The sequence below is a fragment of the Nipponia nippon genome, unplaced genomic scaffold (assembly GCF_047370975.1).
Source record: "Nipponia nippon isolate SJK-2023a ecotype South Korea unplaced genomic scaffold, ASM4737097v1 scaffold_9, whole genome shotgun sequence".
In the NCBI taxonomy this organism is placed as follows: Eukaryota; Metazoa; Chordata; class Aves; order Pelecaniformes; family Threskiornithidae; genus Nipponia; species Nipponia nippon.
Window position 1 is genome coordinate 47954177 of NW_028262413.1, and position 26809 is coordinate 47980985.

The following is a 26809-nucleotide window of genomic DNA, read 5'->3' on the forward strand; positions in this document are numbered from 1 at the left end:
GGCTCCCGCTGCAGAACGCCGGTGATAAAATATGTGACTTGGTTGCAGAAGCTGGCAATGCAGCCTGTCGTCTGGTCAGCGCCCAGAAACCCGCATTTATTTCTTACTGCTTTGGAGAACGGAGGGCTATTGCACTCCCGGTGTATACACACTGGTCTTACTGGTCGCCACTGGACCTCGGTGCAGGGAGGCCCCTCCTGGGTGGCCGCCATCCCCGGGGCGGGGGCAGCAGGTGCCTCCTGCCCCCGGGGAGGGGAACTGGGGTGGGCAAAGAGTTAAAACACGGCTTTTTCTCCGAGCTCCCCCCCGCCCCATCCTTGCCTGGCCTCCCTGCCTGCCCCTGCCTGCCCCGGCCCCCCCCCCCCGCGCGGGAGGCGGCTGTTCCGTCACCGCGCCGCGGGCTGACATCACCGCCGCCGCCGCGCCGAGGACCGACGGCTTCGGCTGCTGGCCCGGGCGGGCTGCGGGCTGCGGGCTGCGGGCTCCCCGCTCTGCTGCAGCCGCCGGAGCGGCTCCTCCGCAGGGACAACGCAGCAGCCGCCGCCCTCACCCCCCTCCCCGGGCGCCTTTTTTTCTTCTTTCATTTTTTATTCCCCCCCCTCCCTCTGCGCATCTCCCGCTCCGCCCGCGGAGCCTCTCTCACCCCTCCGCCACTTCCCCGCATGACTGTCACCAAGGTAAGGACCTGCCCTCCCCGGCTGGGATGCTGAGCCGGCCCCGCGACCTCCCACCCCCGCCCCGCTGCCCGCAAGGTGCCGCGCCGAGGGGCTGCGGAGCGGGGCCCGCCCGCCGCCTCCCCCCGCCCCAGGTTGTAGCTTTTTATTTATTTTTATCTTATTAGATTTTCTTTTCTTTTTTTTTTTTTCCTCGCGGCTCCCGCTTGCTCGGCCCCTCCGGCTCGTAGCTGTGCTGCATTTTTAACCCTTGGAGCTGCCGGCCGGGGGGGCCGGGGAGGGCTGAGCATCCCCGCGGGCGGACCCCGCTCTAAGCCGCTTTCCGCGGCCGCTCGGCAGATGCTGCCCAGCCCTCTACAGGTGGCTGCCGGCTTCTCTGGGCGGGGGGAGACCTCGGGAATGGGGCTGGGGGGGATTAAGGAGCGGGCTGGGGGGGCTGGAGGGTGGAAGGGGCTCGGCGGCGGCTGAGCAAAGCCACCCCGAGCAGAGGCGCCGGGTGTGGGAGGCGATGCGGAGCCTCTTTGGTCCCCTGAATCTGCCCTCTAACCGTCTGCTGGATCAGCCTGAGAGCTCTGCTCTCCCAAATTGCCGCCAGTGCTGCAGAGGGGAAGGTTTTGCTCTCTGAGGACTCTTTCCCATTTCTCCGTCCCCACCATCCCTCGTACCAGAGCGCCCAGTTCACCTCCCACACGCCCCATCCCGCAGCGGGTCGGGGTTGTGCCAGGGTGAATCTGCCGCCGGGGTGGTCCAGAGCACCCAGCATCCTGCTGAATTAGTGCATGACATGGCAGCGTCCGGAGGAAAGGGGCCACCTCCGGACTGTGGGAGCCATGGGACTTTGGGAGCAGAGCGGTCCAAGCAGGACCTGCTTGGCCCAAGCCCTCCCGCTTGCTCTGCTGCCCCGACACGAGGATGTGGTTGTGCCGATGAGTCTAATGGTTCATATATTCGAGGGGAAACAGCAGCCCCCCTGCCTCGGGAAGCCCCCCGAGCGAGGGGCTGCCTGGCCCCACGGCGGGCAGGGTCTGGCCGTAGCTGGAAGGGGCTCAGCGGGCTGCGATCGCCATCCCGGGGACGGGAGTGACGGGGTCCCTGCGGGTGTTTGGTGCCACACCGCTGATCCGGGCTGTGGCACGGCTCACGGGGCCACAGTGCAGACTTGCCAGGGCATTGGGCATGGCGCTGAATTAACTACCTTGGTGCATGCGGAGTGGAAGCAAACGGGGCTGAAGCTGTTGTGGTCCTTCTCCGAGCCCTGAGGCAGGACGTGTCCGGGAGGGAAGCAGTAGCTGTGCTCTGTTTGCTGCCTTTCACCCTAAATGTCGCTGCCCCGCTGGCAGGAGGGGACACGCAGCAGGGGCACACGTGTTGGCATGAGCGCGCTGGGGACATCCAACGAGCCTGAAGATGCTCCAGGGCCGGCGCTGTGTGTGCCCGGGCTCCCCAGTGAAGAGGCTGCTGGGGAGGAATCGCTCTCTCCCATCTTTGTCCTTAGCAAATAACTTGCATTTTGCCTGCTTGGCTTTTGCTGGGCGGTCACCGGCGTTTGCATTTGTTGTTGGGTATTTCCACGTGCCTCGTGCTGCATCGTGCTGGCCCGCAGTCCCTGCCAGCTCGACAAACCCACCAGCATCTGTGTTCAAGAAAAAGTGTATTTCCAGCTCTTCTGGGTGCTGAGAGAGGGATTGATGGATGGACGTGAAAGGTCAATCGGGTTGAAAGAACTACAAACTTACTGATATCAAGTGTCACAGTTTTAAGCCAGGCTGACTAATTTGTAGTGCTCGTTAACAGATTTTTTTCTGAGTGCAAATTGATTTATTCAGAGCTACGTCGAGAAAAGGCTGCAGGGCTGCAAGGAAAGCACCTTCAGTAGGACGGGAAAGGACTCTGCTGTTAATCTTTGGGGAATAGAGGTGTAAACTGGGAAGATCTATACTGTATGGACAGAGTATGCTTTCGCTACGGCAGTGTAAAGCTCTAATACACCCTATAGATATTATTTCCTGCAATATGGGCTGTGCTGATGCAAGCTAAAGAAAGCCCAAGAGCAGGCTCCTGACCTGCCACGGCATCAGCGCCGGGGGCTTTCCAGGCAAGCTGGGACACGGACCCCAGCACCGAGGTGGAGAAATTGTCCTTCACTCACCGGTCAAGGCTGGCACGTATGGCCCAGGCTGATGTGGCGGGGGAAAAAAGAAAGGGGCACGAGCGCCCGTGGGAGAGGAGACGCTTTTTCTGTGTGTTTTTGGCTGCCAGGAGCCAGTGCGAGGTGGTGGCTCGGGGAAGGGTCCAGCGCCCCGAGGCTGGAGGGGGGGGGGCTCAGGGACGGGGATCGTGCCTCTGTTCCCGTGGTGGGGCAGGCGAAGGGGGAGCCCTGGGGGACTTCTGGGGTCTTTGCAGCCTGCCCAGCAGCAGGTGTCTAACTAAAACCAGTAAAGCCCACAGCTCCCAGCGCTGCCAGGGACAGGTATTTACAGCGCTCCTGCAGCAGCTTCTCCCACAGTGGGGCCGCTTCCCAGGCGGTGCTGGAAACAGGAGCCATGGGTAGGATTTTACAAACTTTGCAAATATTCCTGAGCAGTTCATCCTTAGAGGAAAATAGATTTGAAAAGTAGCCTGAGGCATGGGGAGGCACAAAAAGCTTTTCTTGGGGTGTGTGGGGGGGCTGGGGGAAGGCAAGGAGCGGGCAGAAATACCTGCTGTCAGTATGTGAAACAAGCTGGTTTCATCCGTGTCTCAAGCCACCCCCTTCTCTCCCACAGGAAGAAATGCAAGCAGCCGCAGCGCATCCCCAGACCTCGCTCTTTTGGGGGAGTTTTCTACCCGGGAGAGTTTAAGCAGGTTATAAATAGGATGGAGAAGGAACGATTGAAATGCAAAAAGAGCCCACGCCTCATGCTCAGGGATCTGCCCAAACTCTGTGACACCTCCCTGGCATCGTTGCATTGCATGGCATGGCGTTGCATGGCATGGCATGCCATGCCATGCCAGGCCATGCCATGCCACACCAGCTCTGCCTGGCCAGGGCTTTCTCCAGGCTCTGCAATAAGAGCCACGGAGGTGGTGGCTTTCAGTAGAGAAGATGCTGTAGGAATCAGAGGCAACTTCATCCCTGCTGTCAATCAGCTGGTCCTGCCAGGGTCTGGGGCTCAGGTTTGGTCTCTGTTGCTTGCAAACAGAAAACCAGCCCAAATGCATTATGGATAAAGAAAAGGGTCTGTGTTACAAAGCTAAACAAGTCTCCTTGCAAAAGCAATAGGCAAACAGTGCTGACAGGCCCGGGTCTCATGGCAAATGGGGAATTGCTCGACGGCTGTGGTTTACCGGGGCTGGGTGAGTAATTCCTCACTCCAGATGACTTTCCGCTTTATACCAGCGAGCAGGAAGAGCACGAAGCCGGGCTGATGGCGGGCGGGCGGCGTGGGGCTCGGGGGAGAAGGGATGTGAGTCACAGGATGGAGAGCAGAAGTGGGAGGAAAGAGCCCACGGATGGGCTCTCCGGATTTCATTGCCATCGAAAGGGTAATGGGATCTTTGGGGATACACAAGTGGGAATCCTGCGGTCAGGGAGGGGCTAGACACATTGAACCTCTGAGCAGGGGTTGTGCTGGGTGTGTTTTGGCAGGCAGAGGCATGGCAGAAGCCCCTTGGTATGTCAGTGCTGTTTCCAGCTCCCACCCGTCGCCAGAGGCTGTTTCCAAAGCCCTAAATATAATTAACCATGAACACAAGTTAGTGGGGGCCTGGGGGCGTGTTAATTTTGGGAATATAGTTTTAAAATGACTGGAGGTTTTTCTAAAAGATGCAGTTTAAAAGAGGATGCCATCTGGGAGGTCCCGCAGTGTGCATTAGCCTGAATTATCCTATAGTCTCCTCTGGCTTTATTATCTATTAATTGGCATCAGTGATCGAGCCACGCTGCCTAGATAACAGCTCACCCTCATAGTTCAGCGACAAGATGAAGCCAAAACCAAAACCCAGAGAGGAAATCACAACTATGGCCTGTCGTGATCAAACACAGTAAATAAACGATGCCCTGACACGGGTAAATAGTAATTACCGCAGAGGCCCTTGACTGGGAGGCTACGGCTACGATGCTGCGACGGCGGCAGCCGAAGTGACGTCCCTGACGGCGAGGCGCGGTGTCCTCTGCCTCGGCGGTAAGGGCAGGTTTAGCGTGTCTGGGGCAAATGCTGATCCCATGGAAAAGCTGACACTGGTTCAATCAATTGAAAGCTCGGTTGGAGGCGCTGGGCCATGTTATCAGGGAAAATGGCTTTGCAGAAATTAGGCTTTGGACAGCACGGCTTGACTTTATTTCTGGAGAAATAACGAGTAAGTCTTCTCTAGGTGGTTTGCTAAAAATCAGCTTGATGAAGCACTGTGTGTGCTCTGATGCTTGAGACACGTCTCCAAATAATATTAATAAAACTCATGTTAATGAATTAGGTGCAAGCTAATCAACCTATCTAGCAAATAGATTAACGGGATCTATCATTGCATGGGGTTTTGCTCATGGTGTGCAGATCAGTAGGGCTCCTTTAACCCTGAACCCAGCCGGGGCTGTGCAGCGGGGAGCGGGGCCAGGTCCCCGTGCAGGACCGAGTGTCCCAGCGAGGCGCTGGCACAGCACTGTGACAAAGGCCAGATGCTCTTCCCGGCAGGAGAGGGGCACGGAGGCAGTGGTGAAGGCAGAAACAACCCGCGGAGGGTGCGGGAGGAGCAGGGCTTTTTCTGCCTCTTGCTGCCTTAAAATCCTTATATTTTTAGCTGGGGTTCAGCGGTGTGGCTGTTGGAAAAGCCTCGCTCGTTTGGGCTGCCCAGGCAGACGTTGCTCATAAATAATTAATCGTGCAAAATGGATTCCCGAGGTGGGTTCGAGGCAGGTAGGGAGGGATGGTGGCTCTTCTGGAGGAGCTGCTTTGCAGCATGCGATGAGTGGAGATCGCGTAATGGTGTGTGGTGCCACAGCTGGAAGGAGGTAAGGAGGCCACATCGCTTACCAGCTGGCCCGGGATGGAACAAGGCAGTCAGTGCTGAATTGTTAATAAAGCAAAGAACAAGTCGCCTTCTCTCCAACAGTGTGGATGTTCACTAATCTTTAGCTTTGGTGGGATTTCTGGGGGTTGGGAACAAGCATAACGGGCCGCTTTGAGGCTAAAAATGGCAGCTCCCCGTTTCAAGAAGTATTACTCTCATCAAAGGCAACTTGTCTGGCCTGCGGCTTTTTAATGAGTTTTAATTGTGATTCAATGCAGCGTTAATCTGGCGCTTTAATATTGCCCGTCTGTGGCCAGCAGGCTCGCTGGGCGCTGTAATTCATACCCTGCGAATGCAACGCAGGGTCCCCTCCCCTTCTTCTTCTTTTCATGGAAATTTTATCAAATGATGAATAGTTCAATTCATTACCCAGCTAGCAGAGAGCTCGAAGGAGTCGAATCCTGGATTCCTATCTCCCGAGTCAGTGTGTAATTACCCAAATCTGGCAGCAGGCAAAATCTACGTGACGGAGCCAGCTGCTAGAGTCCCCCACAAATCTGTGAATCCCATCGTTCCCGGGCTGGGAGGGGACCAGCGCCAAGCTCAGCTCCCAGAAATCCCGCGCTCCTTTGTTCATCACAAAGCTGTTGGCAAAGCCCCGTCACTGCGGCTCTCCGGCCGGAGTCGGTCTGCAGAGCCTCGAGCATCGCCGTGAAAAGCCTCAGGAGCAAAACTGCCCAGGGAGAGGCTGTGCCAGGGCGGTCCTGGAGCAGCCGAGATGTTGCTTGAGTTGCAGAGAGCAGAGAAATAGGGCTAAACCCTTCAGAGCTGAGCCCAGATTGGGGTCGTGCTGTGGCATGCAGCTGGTGAGCACGACAGGGCCCCTGCTTGATGGGAAACCTGAGCATCCTCAAGCAGGGCAGGGTGAAAGCCGCCTCGCTGCCCCAAAAATGAGGCTTTCCAACCTGTTGCTCCATGCTCACGTAAAAGCACGGCCGAGGAAGCACCTGCCCCTGCTCAGCACCGGGACGGGAGGTGTGCTAGCAAGCTGCAACGCACTGCCCTCCCCGTCTGGGTGCTGACCGCAGCCCCCATCCTCCTGACGGGATGCAGACCTGGATTTTCCCCTCTCCGAGTGGTGGTTTCTTCTGCCGACAACCTGCTGTGCGAATCCCTCAAACAAGCTGTCGGGCCTTATGGAAAAATCCTCACCCACCTCCTGTGCCGAAGGGTCAGGAATAGCCGCGCTCCAGCCAAAAAGCCCCGTGGTGCAGCCGGGAAAGCTGCTGGGGCCAACTGGGGCCAGCCCGGGGATGTGCATGTGCCTGTGTTGGGGACAGGGGGGGATGCCAGTGCCGGGCACCGCTGTCACAGAGTTAATGCTGTTTGGTTTTGGTAATGGGAAGGACCTAAAAGGCTGGTTCCCTGTGTTGTAGGGCTGCTGGGGCTGTTGCCGAACCCCAAGCCGTTAGCGATGCAGGGATGAGGGTCCCTCTGCATCCGTGACTGTCCCTTCGGACAGCCCAGCCCTGGCTGCCCTCTGCTCTGAGCATCCCTGCTCTCCTGTACAATAGCTGCTATAAATTCCCCAGAGAATAAAGGTCTCTCTGTCCGTGCACAGGACTCTGCACACCCGCCCCGAGGCACGCCGGCCCTCGCAGGGGCTGGGGGAGCTCCGGAGTGATGGGGGCCACATCCTGACCCATCCATGCCAGCAGCACCGGGAGTGCGGCTGTGATGCTCGGGGGTCCCATGGCTGCCGGAAGGCTGGGGCCATCCCCATGCTGGCTTCTGGCACCCAGAGCCTCTGCACTGGGTGCTTTGGGGCTCAATATCCCCACCGGTGAATGAGGGATTGCTCAGCCCATGCTATGAAATCCCTGCTGGCAGCTGTGATAAGCAGCACTTTCGTCATGTGGGGCTGGGGGCCGGCGACGAGAGCGGGGGGCTGGAGCTAATCCTAATATCATTAGGAATGAGCTGCCTGCAGCTGTGCTGGCGCCAGCGGCTGCACCCCGGTGCCTCTTGGCACCCAGCGTGTCTCGAGTGCGTTTGGTGAAGCCGAGGTTCAGGCTTCGCGCCTGGCGAGGGCTTGGGCAGGCGGCAGCGGTGCTGCTGTAACCAAAGGGTTTCCCTTTCTTCCAGGGTCGAGGAGCACCCACGGTTCCCTGAGCCCCGCGTCCGTCCCTGGGTGTCAGGACGTGCCCGACGAGCCCGTGGAGCAGAGCAGGGCAGGTGAGGACCCCGCACTGCGCCCGTGCCCCGACGGACCCTGGGGCGGCCCCGGGGGGGGACCGGAGAGGGATGCAAACAGCCCAGGGACACGGCAGCCCCTCTCACCCCCTCTGTGCCATCCCCAATTGCTCTGCAGATAGCTGGGCAGGCGGTTGCACAGCCAGAAAAGCATTTTTTATCAAAAGGAGCACAGCAGCTGCTGCAGCTCTCCTCCCCGCAAAATTTGACCCTGTACCCCAAAGAAGCTCCATACATCAGAAGAGAGCAGATCCACGGAAGGCTCGGTCCTTGTGGAAATGCTGAGGCCTTTAAGCAAGTGACCAAAAAGCTGAATGTGCAAAAAATATTGCTCGGGTGAACATGGGCGAGGCTGCGGTGTGCAGCGAGCATCCCCTGCGAGCTCAGCCTGCGGGACGCCGGCTCCTGCGCCTTCCCAGGGGGTTTACAGCTCCGGGTCGGTTCACTATGAACCTCTGGCAAAGAAAGTCGCTTTGGCTGCTCTCGTAATTATATTAAGTGCAAAGAAACCTGATTCCAGAGCATTGTGTGCTAAAATACAAGGAAAAATAGGGAAAAGGCGAGATTGGAGGCTGTGGTGAATGCATGGACATCACGGGGCAGGGGAGGAATAGCGCAAATGTTCCTCCATGAACTTCCCTGGGCTCTTGTTTGTGCCTGAATAACAAGGCTCTATTTCGCTTCTGTGGATGGTTTCCCCCTTCCTGGGAGCCGGCGCACAAGGCAGGGCTTGTCCGGGCTCCAGCTCCCCGGCGGGCACCGCGCGGGCTGGCGGCGGGGGGGTCGGTGCCTCCCGCATCCCGGCCCTGGCCGTCCTGTGACCTTCATCCACCCCGGCTCTGGCACTTCCTCGTGCTGGCCAGGAAACGGGTTTCTGAAGCCTGAAATATTTAGAAGATAGTGTTTGTTTTTCTTCTTTTTTTTTTTCTCTTTCTTTCCTTCTTCTCTTTTGGAAAAGTTTTGCCCCCAACTGGGATTAACTTCCAAAAAACCCTTGTGGTTTTGTAAGCTGTCCAGGAACGAATGGCTCCATGCGGGAGCGGCTGGGATGGGAAAGGAGCCGCCGGAGCCTGGGCTGTGGGATGCTGCCCCATGCCCCGAGGAGCACCCCGGGGTGCTTGTTCGCGGGGAACGTTTTGGGGCCTTTGGGTGGAAAACAGCAGGGAGAGGTGTCTGAGCGGCTCACCCGTGCACTACCTCCCTGCTTTCACAAAGTCTTGTTTGCCAGGATAAATAAGTTTCTGTGGTTCATGTCCCATACAAAGCTGGGGCTTGGTAAGGATTTTTTCTCAGGCTATCTCAAAAGAAGAAATGTTAGTGCTCCCAGCAGTCCTTTTTGCCCCCATTTTTTTTACCTTCACCCACCGAATAGCATCTTCCCAAGCAGTTTCTTACCCTTGGGGTCCGGCAGCCGCCCTTCTCCCCGCCGTCCCCCGGCCCTTTAACACCTGCGCGCCTGGCTTTTCACCTCTTTACAATTAAAAAGCAGGTGAATTTAGGAGGGGTTGGATTTCTGGCGTCCTCCCACCGGAGGCTCTCTCTTGTTATATGGACAGCCCCGCTTATTCTGCTTAAAACTGCTGGATCCTGCCTGGAAAACTATTGTAACCAAGTCTCTTGACTCAGTCTTCTTGACGACGTGTGATGCGATGTGAAATAACGCTCACGGACGAGCGCCTGGCTTGGTTACCCGCTCATCCCAACACGTGAAAAGAGACTTTTTTTTCCCCTCTCTGAATTTCCTAAAATCCTCTCACGTTGAGAAAAAGCATGCAATATTTTTTGCCGTCAAGGAAACATTATTCAAAGAAGCTGGAGGAGGGAGGAGGGTAAAATCCTGTGGTCAGTGACCCAGGGCAGCTCCGCAGGCCAGAAATGCTTTGTGCTTCATCAGGATGTTTCCGCCAGCTTTGCGGGGTGGGAAGGAGTTGGGAAACAGAGTGGGAGGAAAATTGTGCTTGTTTACAGAATTTATTGATGAGCCTGAGATTTGTGTTTCTTCTCAGCACGTGGGCCCAGGAGAGGTTTGGTTTGCCTCCCCCGGAAGGTTTCCTGGGGGGAAAATGGGCCAAAATGGGGCCCCCGCCGGCAGCGCAAATGCTGGTGCCGGGGATGCTTTTTGCATCGTTCCCGGGCAGTCCGTGATATCCGTGGGACCACTGAAGCGCCCGGGGTGGTGGGAAGCAGCTCCGTGGTCAAGGAGGAGGGACGGGGACTCGCGGTGACAGCCCGGCCCCGTGGCCAGGAGACATCTGGCCTCGCTTGGTGCTTTTTTCCCAGCGGCTTGGGAAGAGGAGAGGCTCTTCCCAGGCAGTCAGGGGTCTCTAGAAAGAAGAAATCATTGAAAAGTTGAACTCCAGGGAAATCCCAGTCACTTCCTTCCAGGCTGGAAAAAACTCAGCTGGCAGATATCACTTCAGAAATGTTCATTTGTCTTTTGTCCTTTGTTTAGACTGTGTTAATGGGATTAATCCTTAATATTTGTTAGATCAGTCTACTGCCCTTTACAAGTTGGATAAACACAGAGCTCTTTTTGCCTCTTCTTGTCTGTGCGCTAAGGACAAGTGGCTTTCCCAAAGCGAACCGTGCCTGCCAAAAATCCCGTCTTGGGCCCCCCCGCCCCGCTTCGGGGTCACCGTTGTGGAGCTGGGGTGCACCCAGCACCCCAATGGGTGCAGAAGCAGAGATCTGCTCTGGCTCTTGGCAGCTCAGCCCCACTTTGGGGGGACCAAATCAGAGCAGTGCTGTGGTGGGGGGGTCTCAGCCCCTTGGGAGCTCTGCCCTGGGCTGTACGACTGCCTGGTGTCCCCGGTCTCTCTTCTGCCTGGACATTGCCCCAGTGCTAGTATCATCACAGCATCATGCGTCTAATCATAGCATTGATCTTGGGCGCAGGGTGCTGCTCGTCCTGTCGGTGCCAGCCACTGCAGAGCACCCACCAAGGTGCTGGAGGGCAGGCGCAGGGTGAAGCTGATGTGGGGACGTCTGGATTTGCAGCACAACCTTGGAAACCCCCTTTCGGAGCATCCCAATGTGCTGCTGTCCCTGGCCCCCGTCACTGGGGCTGCTCTGGCAGGGCTGTGGGACGTGGGCACGTGGGGCAGAGCCAGGCCAGGGGATGCTCACGCTCCTGCCATCGCCCCACAGAGCTTCCCGGCAGCCCTGGTGCTGCTCCTTGGGTCACAGCTGAGCGTGGGGCAGCCCAAAGGCACCCCTGGAGTGCAGCCGCTGCTCCTGCAGTGCTTGTATCTCACTGTCGGACTCAGTGTCAGCAGGGTCCGTCCCCCTCCCCTGCCGTCCCTGCCGGGGGGAGAGGTTCAGTGCGGGGATGCATTGGTGGGGGGCACCTTCCTGGGGCACAGCATGAGCCCATGGGTGCCAGCCCACTCGTGAAGGAGGCAGCCAGGCCACGTCAGCGCTGGTGCTCCTGCACTGCGAGGCAATTAAATCCATCAGCTCATCATTCACTATAGCAAACAGGCAAATGCAAAACCCCAGGAGTAAGGGTGCAGTGAATTCAGCATCAAACTTCAAGTCCGGTTTTCTAACGCAACCTTAACCCAATGTTTGGTCTGAGGGCTCTCAGATGTCCCACGTGCCAGCGTACGGCTGGCAGCATCCCTGCCGCGGAGCAGCCTGTGAACCGGGCACGGGGCACGGCCCTGCCACGGGGGAGCCACCGTCGGGGAGCTGTGTGGGGTGAGACCCGAACTATGCCCCACACCGACCCCAGCCACCTCCATGGGACAGAGGGGATGGGAACACGACGGCCTGTCTTGTAGGAATGTGCTCTGCTTTGAGGCCCCACTCGGTGCATTTATTCCGGTGTTTATTAGAGCCCAAAGGTGTTTCCTGCGGCTGGGTGCAGAGCTGAAGCCATTCGCGCAGCTTCCCTCTGCCGCTCCAGCTGTTTGTGCCATCAGCCAGATGCATAAATAAGGCGAAAACAAGGAGCTTTGCTGGTTACTGTAGGATTTGGGTCTCCAAAGTGTTGTCAAGAGCAGGCTGAAGGGCTCTCCCTGGCTCCGTGGACTGTGTGTGTGTAAGGGGCTGGTGGGGATGGCGGAGATGGGGGTCTCTCATCAGTGGTATGAACATGCACGAGCCATGGGACAGACGCTCCAGCACCGCATCCCGGCAGGAGCCGGTGAAAACGGAGCCGGTGGGGTGGGATGGGAGGAGGAGGACCCTCTCCCTGCACGGCTGATTCACCTCTGCCCCCCGCGAGAGAAGGGGCCGATGGCGCTTTATCCTGCCGTGGGTGCATGTCGCGGCGAGGGACGCTGCCTCGTGCAGCATCAGCTGGCAGGGGCGAGGACCGGCCTGCCCGTGGCTCTGCAGGCTGCTCCACTCTGCCCGGCACGGTGCCCCAGGGCTCCACGTTGTGTCGGTAAAGCAAAAATTATGCAATTGCTTATCAGCTTTTCATGGGGATCAAACCCATATCAGGGCCAGGAAAAAAAAGCTTCTTCCCTAGGAGGAGACTCTTTTCTCTGTTCTTGAAGATTTATAACTAATTTGGGATATGTATAATAATTTTTTTACTGAGGGATCGAAACCTGCATGGAAAAACTTGATCTGAAAGAAAAAGCAGCGTCAAGATGCTGATGGCATTTGGGACTGTGTCCCTGGTGCTGGCAATGGAGCATTTCCAGGCGGCATTTCTGCCCACTGGCAGCCATGGAGAGGCTTGCATGGGTCTCCACGGGACCCCGGGGCAGGGGCTCGGCCGGACCGGTGCCGGGGGCAAGCAGAGCTGTGACCGTCCCCAGCCCGGGAGCCACCGCACTCTCGCGGCAGCAGGAGATGGATGAGGTCCCGTGGCACCACTGATGTTATCTTGGAATCAAAACTACCGAGCCATCCAAACCGTAATAGCTGCATGGCGGCTTAATGGGGAGCTTTATTCTTCATTATCGACATAGCTATTCTGTAATGGGATGTGCAGTTTTGCCTGTCTCATAAATACCCATCATCTGCTTTTTAGTGGTCAATATATAACCCTGAACCGACCTCATACAACTATCCAACCCTTCTTTCCCTCCCACCCCTGTAGCTTCCTCAGGCCGACAGGACTTAGTTTCGGGGCTCTGACCACCATCGCTGCTGTGCTGCTACCCGGGGCGTGTTGCCAGCCTGGTACGGGTGTGCGGGGCTCTGGCTGCCATCCCTGATGCCTGGGGCTGCTCCTCGGGGTGACATGGGCTGGGAACGCCTCAACAAGCTGCATCCATCAGCCTGGGCTGGATTTCATGCAAACTGCCTTTTTTCAAATGTCAAGGAAGTGCTTCTTGCAGAGAAGCACAAATGCAAAAATTGAAGCCTTTGAAATTGCACCATTTTAACAGTTTGCTTGGTGGCAGGGTACAAAGTGTCTTTTCCCCGTGGCTGAGTGCAACTCCCCATTTCTGGTGCTTGCAAAAGCCGGTTGCGCTGAAAATATCCAGCAAAAAAACGCTCTCCCTTTTGCGCTTCCCCGAGGGGAGGCTGCATGGAGGCACCCCTCGCCTGTCGCAGTCCCCGCTGCCGTGTCAGGCTGTCCCCATGCGGGGCTTGGGGCCTGATCCTGCCCTGGCCGCGGCAGGCAGGGGGTGGTCTTGCCCGCACCGGTGCTTTGGGGGCTCTGAGCAAGCAGCTGACTCGCTGGCAAACTTTACCTGGGCGTATGAATAGATGTTGCTTTACATCCCGCTGCTGATCCCAGGGTTTCTGGACAGGTTAATGAGTACGTTACCGGGCTGCGTATGAGTCAGGTAATGTGCCGTGTACGTAAAAGCCTCCATTTGCTAACGGTCTCAGGAGCAAAAACTATTTGTGTTGGAATTACTTTGTTCTCTAGAAGAAAGTAGGCGGCAAAGCGTAATTATCCTAAACGGGGCTAGCAGCCACCGGGGAGGAGGACACGGGGGTCGGCGTGATGGCTGCTGCCGTCGGCTCGTGGGGCTGAGCCTCGTGCCCTGCCACCGGCGATGCTCCGGCTCCTGCAAAAACTGCCCGGGAGCAGCCCCGTGGGGTCAGATCCTGCCACGCATTGCCCAACACCACGGCGCGGAGAAGCAGGAAGGGTTTGTGTGTTTTATCTCAGCCTCCCGGGATGGTGAATTGAATGTTTTTGCTTTCCCTCTCTGCACAGAGCTCTTGTCGAGTCAATGAGAGACCTCCACAAGTCTAGCGTGCTGGGAAGCAAGCACAGCAGCCTGGTGAGTGTCCCGCGCAGGGCATTTTAATAAGGCTGGGACAGAGAGATGCATAGAAACAGCAGCTGAAGCCAAGCAAGCCAAGAGCCCAACTGGCTGGCTCTGCTCTGACGGTCTCTTGGCACAAAAGAGAAACCACTTAATTTACACCGGAGACTCGGCATTTCTTAGCCTGTCTGCTTTTAAGTCAAGCTCGGGCTGTAAATGCGCCCGGGTGCAGCGGCCAAAGCATCAGTCCTGCAGCAATGCTGCATCTGGACTTTCAGACATGTTTGGTGGCTGAGTTATGCCTGCACACTGCAAACATGTGTTGCTCTCTGTGGCGGAATTGTTATTAAAATGAAGAACGGGATGTGCCTAAATGTTAAATCTTACCGAGCCTCGTTAGCATGAAAGCCATTAATGTGAACAAAAGCCGTTTTCAAGGTTGAATTGAGAGGCATCAGAGCATTAGAGCACTGGAGAGATTAAAATCAGCATTTGTTTGGCTCTAATCTAACGTGCATGGAACAATAAGCGTTTGATGACTAATTTTGGCAATGCTGGGTATCTTATCAAAATATAGCTGTTTAACTTCAAGCTTTTCTTTAGGGAGTGGATTCCAGCAGCATAAATCCTACATACCTGCTTTGCTAACGCACGGGGCATGCACTGAGCAGATCCCACCCTCCGTGTCCGGAGGAGCCTGGGCAGGACACGTCTCGGGGTGGCACCGTCCTGCTGCAGCCCGCGAGCGGCTCTGCCAGCTCCCGCTTGTGCATTTTCCCCTCCGAGTGGAAGCGATAGCAGCTTTGCTCAAGCAAAGCGAGCGGGGATGGGTTTGGGGCGGGGAGGTGGCTCGTTTTGCTGTTTGCCAGCGTTGATTTAGGGTATGAGCACAGCCCTGCCCGTCCCAGCGCTCCGCAGGCGCAGGTCCCCTGCCGCTGGCCCTTGTGGGTCCTGGGCTCCCCCTCAAGTCCATGGCCAATATGCACCGTGTCCTTTGGGAAGGGGTTTAATCCCCCCTTGGCCACGGGGCTCCTAAAGCCCCCAGTGCTGATGCTCCCACCGGGTGTGGAGGAGCACTGGGACCAGAGCAGGGTCGTGCTCGCCTCGCAGGGACTTCGGGGATGATGGCTCTGTCCTGTAAGGCACATGGCAGCATGCTTGGGAGCATGGCATGGCGACAGGTCAGGCAGTGGCTTTCTCCTCTAAAATAAGCCCTGATGAACTATTTTGGTGTTTTCTTCCCTGCTCTCTGCACATGGGACCTGTGAGGAATGTCCCTGGGCAAAGGCAGGGGCGATCGGGCAGCCCTGTGCCTCCTACAAATGAAGCTGTCTCCTTGGTTAAGATCTGCCAAAAAGCGGCTCTTGTTTTTGCCCAGTAACACTTTGTTGCCTTAATGGCTGATCAATACTCAAAATGTCAAACTTGAGCACTGCTGACCTTTCTAATGGAAAATAACTTCTGCCCAGTGGCTGCCGGGGATGCGCGGGCAACGTGTTAGCTCTGGAGAGGAGAGAGGGAAAATCACCCCACGCAAGGGGGGCACAGGGGCATTGCGGGGGGGGGTTGCAGTTGCATTTGGTTTTCTTTGTACAAAACTGCCTTCTTCGTACAAAACTGGAAAGGCCAGATGGGGAATGCTCGCCAGAACCTCTGCCTGCGCCAGGAGGAGGAATGAAAACAGGGAATAATGTGATTTTGGAAAGGCACTGTCTCCTGGAGTGCCACAAAACCGCTCCTGAAAGCCCCAGATTTTCTAGACAAAAAATGTTGGTTTCCCAATACACTTTTTCACACAACTATCTTTTTCTTGCTAGTCAACCATAACCCTGCTACTTAACCACGGACAGAAGAATAAGTCAGACAGTCACGATGAAAGAGCACTGGTTTCCCAGTAAAAACCTCTCTAAGGGCATGGGAGATGCTACGTGCCATCGCGGTAACCCAAAGAGCTGCCGTGGGTGCCCCAGCCCCGTGGGTGCCACAGCTGGGGGGGCACAGTGCGAAGGAGAAAGGGCTCCCGCTGTGCCGGGCTGGGGGTATCGCCGACCCCCCAAAATGACTGCCTCGTACAGGTGAAAGCAGAAATTCATTTCGGTGAAAGCTCTCATGATTGAGGCAGATTAAACAGCGCTATATATAGGATATAGAGATTTTTAAGGGATTACAGTCCACTGCGCTGTGTGACTGCCTATTGCAGCGTTGGGAGCTCTCTGCGCAAGCTCTCCCTCCTGGCTGCTGTTGCCAAGACTCCCAATGCTTGAAAAGATGCATTTAAAAATAAACACATTGAGACAAGAGCTGTGTCCTGCTGCTGCTGGTAGCAAAGGCTGGAGCTGCCAGCAGATCAGAAAAGCCCCAAAGAGGGGCTGGGGTTTTTTGCTTCTTGTTTTCTTTTTTTTTTTCCCAGGCGAACGGCAGTGCCGTTCCCAGGGGGATGTGAGCAGAGCTGGTCCCTGTGGGTATCGTGTCTGCTGCTGGGACACGCGGGTCAGATCCGCCTGCCCCACGGCGTCGGCTCTGCCTGGCTGCTGGGGGCTGCAGGGCGGGTACCCGTCCTCCATCCTAGGGGAAAACCTGCAAAACAAAAAGTTGTTTGGGTTTCGTTTTTTTAATGCAATTTCTCCTGAAGCTGCTCTCTGCTGTAAAACTGAATGGCAGCCTGAGACACCCACTTAAAAGCTTATTTCCCCACCCTGCAAGAAGCAGGAGCTCGCAGGGTGCCCAAACCGGGGCAGCTCTGACCCCTCGGCAGCCGCAGGGTTGCTTTGCTCCTCATCCCGGGGAGCTCCCTGCTGGGAATGCCTCCATTTCTTGCTTGTGTCGGCCCTGTGATACGCGATGCAATATTGCAGCTCCCGGGATAGATGGGGAAAAGGAGAGAAGTCAGCTCTCTGCAGCCTCCATGCACGGACCAGCCCGTGCTCTCGGAGAAGAAAACTTTCCCGTCCCTTCCCCGGTATGGGCTGCAGCCGCTCCTCAGCATCGTTGCCTTAATCCAGCCCTGTTGAATGTGGAAAATCTCTTGCTAACCGACCTACGTGGCATGCTCCTGTCCATCTTCTCCCCATATCTGCTTTTGCAGTGGGGCAGGGTCAGAGTAAGATATTAGTGCAACTCTGCAAAGGTGCCAGGGAGCGCGGCAAGCTTCACCCGGAGCTGCGAACACCAGACTCCTTGCTTATAATACTGTCCCTGGGGTCTTTCCCCACCTCCAGGCCTGTGTGTTTTCCTCTGGTTTTGAGGAACAGCACCAAAAGTGACGCAATGACACACAGAAACAACCCGCCACTCCTCTGCATTTCTCCTTCAATGAAATATTTTTGCTAAATGAGGGATGTTCCCCCCAGCCTGAGTGCCCGGCTCGGCGCGGACGCCCGGCGGTGGCAGATATCGTTGCTCCGATTATGAAACCTCAATGAGCTGCTTTGTTCTTTTGTTTGGAGAGGAGGAGCGGGATGGAAGCGCTGCCAGGCCCTCCCCTCCCCGGGGCTGCTGGGGGAGCAGGGGCAGGGGAGGACAGGGAGAGGGATGCTCTGCACTGGCCCGTATCACTGCTCCGGGCTCCCCAGCTCACCCATTTTCTGCTCTAACTGTTGTTACAAAGGAGATTTCCACCTTCCCGCTTGGGATTTTGGGACACGCTCTTCCCCTCAAGCACTTAAATAAGTAAAACATTGTAATGAGCCTAAAAACGCCAGAGCGGAGAATTTCTCTGCTGCTGCTTGTTTCATGAGGTTGATGTTGATGCTGAATGTTGTGATTAGGGACGTGATTTATTTTATTGCCTCACTTCAAAGTGCTTTATATTATTCTTGTTTTTCATGTAAGTTCTGCTCAACTCAAAACAAGGGAGGAGTTTTGTAATGAAAGGAAAAACCGGAGTCCAAGAATAATGCAGAACTAGAATGAAACTTGGAAACGGTGGCACATTAGTCCAATTCTGGAGATGGATGGAAATGACTCCAATAAATCAATAATATTTTTTTAACGCCTCTGAGCCATTGAGAGTGAGGTGATGGAAAAATAAAAATGCCCATTAGCGTCAGCAGAATGTAGAGAATTACTCAAAAAGCGAGTTTTATAAAAATTATATATTGTAGGAGAGCAAATGCTCTGGATAATAACTTCCAGAATTGCTGGATGTGGCACATCACACGGCGACAGGAGCTGGTCCCTCGCTGCCGGGCGTTCGATCAGAGCCGGGGCTGACCGGGGCTCCAGGGACGTCTGCGGCTTCATGCAAGTGCACAGGGCGAGCGGCATGCAGGAGCTAAAATTAGCAGGATTTTTTTGTTTTCCAGCATCCTCGGTCTTCCTGGAGAGCAGCCGGCAGCAGCGCGCCCGTCGGCTGCGGGGTGATGGCTGGGGGCCTCACAAGCACCCCTGAATTCACCCCGAGTTTCTTTTTTTCATTTTTCCGTTCTAGAGCAGAGAGAAGGGTATTTGTAGGGGGAAAATAATTTGCAATGAAAACGATAGGTTCTGAAGAGACACAATTTTGCAAAATTTAAGTCAAAACCCTGCAAATAGCTTGTAAGTGAGGAGAAAAAGGAAAAGAAATTTGGAACAAAAACCCCAAGAGTTTGAAATGCTGTTCATTTCCACGGTTGCCGAAATGCAGATGGAGCAAGGGTTTAAATTCAAGGGGAAGACAGCAAATGCAACGTTTCTCTTTAAGTTTTGGGGAAGGTCCCTGTCCCCTGGCACGTGGAGGGCTTGCCACAACGATGCCACCGTGGCCAGGCCGTGGCCACCTCTCCTCGCGCCCCGTGAGACACGAGACACTTCGGTCTCCGCACGCAAAGACCCGTGCGAAGCCCCCGGCCGCCGTCCCCGTCCCCCCGGGAGGAAGCGAAGTGCAGAGGGGCCAGCGTGGGACCGCGGCGGGGTGGCTTTTTCCAGCCTTTCCTCTCCTGCTTTGTCTTGCCCGAGTCGAGCTCCTTTGGGGAAGAGGCCGTTTTCCTCCCCGGCTGGGAAATGTCGGCACCACCTGCAAAATACTCGGTGCCGGAGGGGAACGCCGAGCTGCGTCCTGCCCGTGTCCGAAGCATCCCTGCATCCCCCCTCCTCTCCATCCCCTCCTCGTCTTCAAAAGCCTTTGCAGGAAATGGGATGTTTGTCCAGCGCCGAACTCCAGCGGGCCCCCTCCGAGCCTGGAAACCCCGGCGAGCAACAGACTCTGCAAAGCAGCACACGGAGGGAAAATAAATAAGGAAATAACAAAGCTATTTCCCATTTGAAACTATGCAAAACTTTTGAAAATTTCAAATTTGGAATTTGAAATTATTGCAGAGGCTGTGGGATAAGAGATTTTCATCCTCCTGGCTAGAAAAATCGACTTTTTTTCAACAGTTTTCCATCATAAAGTGGTGTTTCTTGTGAAACCATGTATTTTTCCAGGGCAACTTCCCACATGCAACCCGTCAGCAGCCGTGCTTGCAGCGTAAGGGCAGTGCATCACCCTTTGCACGTTGGTGTTTCATTAACTTTCTTCTTCCTGGCATCCCTTAGGTCACTCGGTGGCCTTGCACGTGGGCTTGCGCTCGTGTCTGCATCCTTCGGGAGCAGCTGGGTGCCAGGGAAATCTTTCCGGATCGGAGCTGTGGTGTCCCTGGAGGTGCTGCCACATGGGCTGCCAGCAGAAACCAAAGGGCTCCTGCTCCTTCCCCCATCCCCTGGGTGCTTGGAAGCCCCATGAGGTGAGACTAGCTTCAAAGAGAAGGTTTAAGTACATATAGTAGGGAAAAATAAATGGAGAAATAAATAATAAAATTAAATGGAAAAATAAATCTGCTTGGAGACTCAAAGTTTTCATCAATCCAGAACTGAAACATGACTCACAGAAACACCCCAAATGGGATAATGCAATGGGAAACCGGCGATTTTTTTCTCAGCCAGAAAGTATTTCTAGGTTTTTGTTTGGAGGCAATGCCTCCTGCAGCCCGGTGGGCTCCCCGGGGAAAGGACTTCGGGCAGAGCATGGCTGCCCAGGGCGGGCAGATCCCGCCGGTGCCGGCAGCACCGCCACGTGCCAAACCCGGAGGTGTAAAGCACCGCAGAACAAGGCGCCGCTTTCCCCAGGACGTTTCCAGCCAGAGAACACAACCTCTGCCGAAGCCATCTGCCGAAGGACCAGGCGTGAAGGTGTTTTGAAAGCAGACTTTTCCTGCCCACCCACTTTTGAGCACCTTGCTCCAGCAACGGGACAAAACGCCGGCAGGAGCAGCCCGCTTTGGAGCCAGACGAAGGGGCAAAGGATTTTATTTTTCAAACCAGAATTTTTGTGGATGTGTAAGTGTCCCATCAGCTGCTTTTCCCCCTCCTCCCGCAGCGCAGCACGCGGCACAGAGCTCCATCCCAAGGCTGATGCTCCCCGCTGCCGGTGGGGCTGGGACCCTCGCGAGCCCCCCAGGTCCCCGGATCTCCCACGCAGCACGGGAGCTATTTCTGGTGCGGGAAAGCCTCTGCCAGCTGCCAAAACCAGAAATCTGCAGGAAAGGGCTCAGCCGGCAGCCGCTCGCTGCACAATGCTGGCTCTGGGCAGCCCCGAGCCCCTTGCCAGGGATTTTGCCGGCCTTTCCGGGCTGTCTGCATCCCCGGGGCTGCGGGGCGATGTGACGCTGTTTGCAGGAAATACTGACTGGGGTTAAAGGAAAGAAACTCTGGATTTCTCCAGCGAAACAGGCACTTGAGCTTATTGCTTCCTCCTGGCATGGCGGGGGCTGAGTGGAGACTTGCCCAGTTTTCGGTGAAAAAATAAAACAGGCGAGGCTGAAAAAAAAAGAGATGCAAAAGTGCTGAGGTCCTGGCAGCAGCATCGCTCTCGTGTCTGGGGACCACGGCGAGTAGGGAGCATCCATAGCACACACACCAGGACTCATGTTAAGGGCAATAACACCTCTGGGCTGCTTGCAGCTCGTTCGTGCTGGCGCTTCGTTTGGCAGCGACTTGTTAAGTTGAATTTCTGGATGCACAGAATATTGGGAGCCCCTTTTCTGCTACCCCCGTGCGGCAGGAGGGGTTTCTGCAGGGGGGGCCGTGGGTTTTCTCCTGCGTGCGGATACGCTACGAGGCATCTGAAAAGTTTAGTGGGGGAGGGATGGAGCAAACAGCCTTTTTGGTAGAATTTGGACGGCAGAAATGAGGGCAAAGTCAAACTCCTGGGATCACGGAGCAAATTGAGAGCTTAAAAAATATCAAAATACATTTTTGTGCCTTTTTAACATTATAAAAAATGTAATTTCAATATGAAAACTCATCTGTTCAGACAAAGGAAAATGTAAGATTTAGTGAAACTCTTGAAAGCCACTCCTCAGGCTGCGGTCGGGGTGTTTTTCCTTGCCCTGCCTGGCTCCGAACGCTTGGGTAGGTTTGGCAAAGATTCACAGCATTTTGTTGGACGTGAGTCTGCATTTTTTCAGAGCAGAAACCTTTCCAGCCAAAAATGCGCCTCTGCTCTCATTTCGGTTTAAATCCTCAAGGATCCATGTCCTTTTTCCTTGCAGCCTGGGGATCGAGACACGACTGTTTCCAGTCTTAAAGCATTCCCCTTTCAAATTCAGGAGGTGCTGCTCAAAGACACCGTGCTCCCAACCTCGTGGCGTTGAGTTTGGGGCGAAGCAGGGACGCCGTCGGAGTTATTCAGGGTTAGAGCAGCCACCAGCGCCCTTCTCTGGTGTTGCCCCGTGCTGAGAGATGCTCTCAGCAAATGACCCAGTGTTTAAGTACGCACTTACGGGCTTTTGTCAATAGAGGCCGGTTATGAAGATGCGAGCGGCTGCGAGTCCTCAGGCGTGCAATTACAACGTGTTTGGATAGAGCCGAGCACTTATGTTGCTCTAAGGTGGCTTAAACACTTAGGCTCTTCTGCACACTCAGAGTGCCTTAAATCTTTATAGACTTCATCATGAACGCTTGTGCTACCATAAGAACTGTTCAAAAGAAATGAAAAAAGCAGTTGTTTTTGGTTTTTTTTTTTTATTTAGAAAAAGCAAAGCAGTGACGACAAAGGAAAGCGCACTAATTTCTGTGCATGCATCTGCAGCGCTTGGGCTTGCTGTGGGGAAGCAGGATGAGCTGGTGGGTCCTTGGGATCCCTGGTCCGCCGGGATCAGCTGGTGGGATCCCTGGGATCATCTCACTGTTGGGAGCAAGGGCAGCCAGCCTGCAGCCGGAGCTCCCGCGATGCTGCGGGTTAGCCCACGTGGGGACACCCGTGCAAAATAAGCTGAGACAGCTGAACGCAAGGTGTACCAGCTCTCCGATGCTCACTGCCTGCCTAAGTGCTCTTAGTCTGCCCCGATGCATGCTTTCATCTGGTCCAGACCAATCCATTTCCAAGTCATCGCATTAAAAGCCTTAATTCATTTGTCATATGCACAAGAAGTAGTAGTGCTGTGTGTTCTAGATAAGCAGTTCATGCTGAAAAGGAGATCAGCTTAAATTTTGCAACAGTAGAGAGCCTTTTAATGCCTTTTGTGAGTGAGTTGTACCTTGCACTGCGGAGACATCTTACATTTCTTCAAGGGGGTGATACTTGCAGATCTGGGTTGCCCTGCTACTGCTATGCCTCGTCAGGCAAAACCCCTATTGCAGCACGGGTTGGAAACTGGAAGGCAACTGGGAACCAGCCCAGGTGGGGTATTTTCGGAAGGCTAAGCCCTCTGCGTTTGCCCCGCAGATGTCATGGCGCCCGCAGTACCGCAGCTCCAAGTTTCGGAACGTCTACGGGAAGGTGGCGAGCCGGGAGCACTGCTTCGACGGCATCCCCATCACCAAGAACGTCCACGACAACCACTTCTGCGCCGTCAACGCCCGCTTCCTTGCCATCGTGACGGAGAGCGCCGGCGGGGGCTCCTTCCTCGTCATCCCCCTCGAGCAGGTAAGAGGTTTGGCCGCGGCGGAGGTGACTCCGATCCGGAGCCGGTCCCTAAGCGCGGGTGTGCGGACGCAGGGTCCATCCCCGCAATCCCCTCCTGCAGCGGGGTGTGTCAAAGCCTCTGCTGTCCTTTACTGGGGTTTTCTTGTGTGGGGAAGGGAGGATTTACAGGTGCCTTAGAGAACCGAGTTTTTTCTTTAGGAAGAAAATGAAACATTTGTTAAAGGCGTTTTTGGCATGTCTCAGCGAGCACGTGGCGGCAGGGCGGGCGCTGGGCACATCTCCACCCTTACCCCTCGCAGTGGCAGAGGCCACTCGGGTTTGTGACCCCAGTATCTCACCAACACAGCTCCCAGGAAGCAGGGGAGTCCCTTCCCCTTTATTTGAGCTCGTCCATATAATCTCAGCCCTCAAATTTCACACCCTGGACAGCCCGAGAGGGTGAGCACAGCTGCGCACCCAGTCTTCCTGTTGCAAAACCCCAGGGGCTTTTGCTTTGTGCACTGCAGCAGATGCCACCTCACACAAGATTTATTTTGAAGCCTCCATCACCAAGCCAGAGCTCCTTACGAGCAGCCGGAGCCCAGGAGCTGCGCAGAGGGCTCTGGGCTTCGGTTTGCAGCTGTACCCCTCTAAAGCTCTTTGCACGGGGGAAGCGGTGCATACACCTCTGCGTTATTAATCCTATTTGCAGCACATATCCTTTCTCCCCGCCGCGCTGTGCTTTTGCTTCCCCAGCTCAGACTTTCCCCAGCTCTTTGCACGAATACCCACGTGAATCCGCACATCTCTTGCTCATGCAATTTTAAACGCCCAGAAATTCAGCTGATGCTTCAGAAGCCGCCCCGTGGGACCGCACTTGGTGTGCGGCGGTGGCTCCTGCCCGAGCACCCGTCCCCGTGGCAGATGCAGAGTTGTGTCTCTTGCAGGAAAAGCTGGGCAGCAGCGACCTTGAACATGAAATAAATATTATCTTTGCTTTGTTCCCAAAACTCGAGCGCAGGGCGCTGCCATGGCGTACCACAATTGCACTGCTGCTCTCCCACCGGTGCTCCAGTATGTGGACCAGCAGCTCCGAGCTGGTACCCGCATCCCGTCCCTGGGCATCCTGCCCTCGCCCCACGGCTCTCGGGCTGCAGGAGGGGACACGGGGCTCCGAGTCACTCATTCTCGGGAGCGTTTTTGGCATCGGAGGAGCTGCACTCACTCCCCTTAAAGATGCACCTACCCTATATATCTTGAAGACACACCACATGTGAAGACATACAACATGCATGGGGAGAAGGTGGTTGTCTCTCAGGCTCCCGGACAGCAAAGTCACAGTGCCAAACCCACTGGGATTTCCAGCCGGGAGGGGAAGCTGGCAGAGCCGGCCGCGGTGGGATGGAGGAGCCCTCCGAGCCCCTCCGCACCCCGTCTCCCCACACCCCGGCATTCCTCTTAGACACTTTCCCCATGTAACGTTCACACGTCTTCTGAATTTCTCTTTAATTTCTGGAGTAGAATCAGCTACAGATGGAAGAAATTATAATCAGCGTTTTAATTGCAGCGCACAGCTTGACTCTTATTAATATTCAAAAAACCAGGAGCTTTGAGCACTCGGAGTGCTCCAGCTCCATCTCGGCCTCCCTCCCCACGCCGCCGAGCCCGGGCTGGGAGGATGCCTGTCCACATGCCACTTGCTCGTGGTCCTAAATCCTGAGCTGATAACCCGGTATTGCCAGCAAATTACCTTTTTTTTTTTTTTTTTTCTGGCAAAAGTAGCCTGGTCCCAGTGGGATAAGAGCAGAGGGAATGCGATGCTGTTTGCAACCTGTTCCGAAGGGATTGTCAGCCCCATGCGGAAATCCTGGCAATATTGCACCCAATAAATCCCAGCCGGAGCAGACCTCAGCACTCTGTGTCAAGTGGCTGCACACGCCTTTGTACAATCTAATAATTTCATTATTTTTTTTTTAAATAGGGACTGATTAGCTCATTAAGAGTAAACTCATTTTCTTTGGAAATCAGCAGCCCTCTAATTAATTGGCATCCATATTTAGCCGAACATAATTAAGGTAACCTAGATACTGCAGATCTACTCAGGATTTGATTTGCTGCCATCTTTTTTTTTTTTTTTCTCCACATTTCTGCCCTCTGTTCTGCTCAGAAATGTTCACCAGAAACCCCTCTGCTTTATGCTTCGAGTGACAATGCATTTGCATACGCTGGGCCATATGTTCCTCTGCCTGCACATCAGAAATGCTGGTTCCTCGTGTATTTACGTAGCGATCAAGTAGATGTGTAACCACTTCTGCAAGGCTGCGTAGGCTGGAAAGACGGAGCACGGCAGCGTTTTGTTCCGCCGTCCTCCCCAAGACTGTCCTCCCGCCCCACGCTGCGGCAGAGCCGGGGCAGGATCCCAAATTCTGGAGCCTCGGCTACTGGGAATCAGCCTCTCCCCAGCACCGCAAAGGTTTTGTGCTATAAATATCCCCGGAGAGTGGGTGAAGGAGAGCTTGTGCGCTGATGCTCGGGCTGAGGCTCGAGAAGATGATGATTTGCTCCCCAAACCCCAGCAACAGGATTCGGTCCAGACTTCAGCTGAAGCGGGGAGGAGACCGCGTCAAAAATGTCTGTGTATTTTGAGTCAGCATTAATGGGTTGAGCTCCGTCATCACGAGCAAAATCCAATCTTGCTCAGACAGTGCAAATCTGCGGGAAAGCAGCTCAGTGAAATTACATCCCCGTTTGTGGTCCAGCACGGCCCACACTTGTGCTTCATCCGCTCCTGACATGCTCCCGGCACCGGCCGTCCCCCCACGGGCCATCCCTCGTACTCTCCGCCTTGTGAAGGGATGCATGGCCAGAGAGGGGCTGAGCGAGAAGGACCCATGAAATTATAGGAAAGCCAGGATTTGGGCTCCATTTTTCAAAAAAATCTGTGCAAAAATCCCAGAAACATCAGGAATGGTGTGGCTAAGGTTTCTTAGCAGAGAATGTGCTTAATTAGGAGAATCTGAGATGGGACATTTTGCAGCGGTGTTTTCCCCAGTGCTGCACGTCCCTTAACACCAACACTGAAATCCATCATTGCCATCAACATCACAACAGCCCAAAGTCACCCATGGAGGAGCCTTTGCCTCTTCTGGGCTTTCAAACACTCCAGGGTGCATTTTGTGGCATTTCCAGTCTTTCATCAGTAGCAATGAAGCATTTCTGTCCCTCCAAAAGGAAAGCCATGGCTCTCACATCCATGTGCGACCCCAGAGCCGGGATGGGGCCCTGCAGCCCCTGCTCCCCCCCTCCAAAGGGGCTTCCATCCCTAAACTGTTGTCTTCAGCTTCGGTCTGTTTAGTCTCTAAAATGCTTTAGCCTTATCCAAATGCGTGGGGAGCCCCAGAGCACACTGGCCGGGGAAGGAACAAAAATATATGGCATTTTTTGATGATACTACACTTGCAGCCCTGAAGCTGGAGAGCTGCCCTCCTCCCAGTCCCAGGACAGCTTTTAGCAGCAGTTATTAAATCAAAAAATAAACCAGCACGTTTGTGCTGAAGCTCACCTGCAACAGCCAGCACCAAGGAAGCTGAGAGTCCACATGCTTTGGGCAGCGCTGAGGCTTTGCTAGCCCTGGGCTGGCCAAAACAACTAAGGAAAAACAAGCTCCAGCAATATATAGATCTAGCTCAGCTGTGCCTCGTTTAGTTGGCTTTATACAAACTGGGATGGGGGTGAGGAGGGGTGTTAGGAACAGTTTTAAGAGGAGGGGTGGCTATGGGCTGGTGTAGGGGTGCAGGCAGGCACTGCTTGCACTGCAACAGGAGGATTTTTGTTTCTACCAGGGATGAAGA

General features: G+C 55.1%; 1 protein-coding gene and 1 long non-coding RNA gene across 7 annotated transcripts in view; one reads left to right on the top strand and one right to left on the bottom strand.

Annotated features, from left to right (window-relative positions):
• Positions 1–394: 394 nt before the first annotated feature.
• The window catches only part of CORO2B (coronin 2B), a 44387-nt gene continuing 17972 nt past the window's right edge, over positions 395–26809 (top strand). The window contains exons 1-4 of one of the 6 annotated variants that reach the window (XM_087744303.1): positions 395–677; positions 7803–7892; positions 14044–14110; positions 22779–22979. In XM_087744303.1, coding sequence (XP_087600429.1) covers positions 14060–14110; positions 22779–22979 — 252 coding nt within the window. In that variant the 5' untranslated portion in view covers positions 395–677; positions 7803–7892; positions 14044–14059. Of the gene's footprint in view, positions 678–707; positions 809–7802; positions 7893–14043; positions 14111–22778; positions 22980–26809 lie in introns of those variants that run through there. The other 5 variants (XM_087744304.1, XM_087744305.1, XM_087744307.1 and 2 more) reach the window with 5 other exon arrangements.
• Positions 23002–26662, bottom strand: LOC148050327 (uncharacterized). Its single transcript, XR_015701394.1, has 3 exons — positions 26521–26662; positions 23751–23926; positions 23002–23171 (listed from the first exon to the last, which is right to left on the bottom strand). It is a non-coding gene; the product is annotated as an uncharacterized LOC148050327 (long non-coding RNA).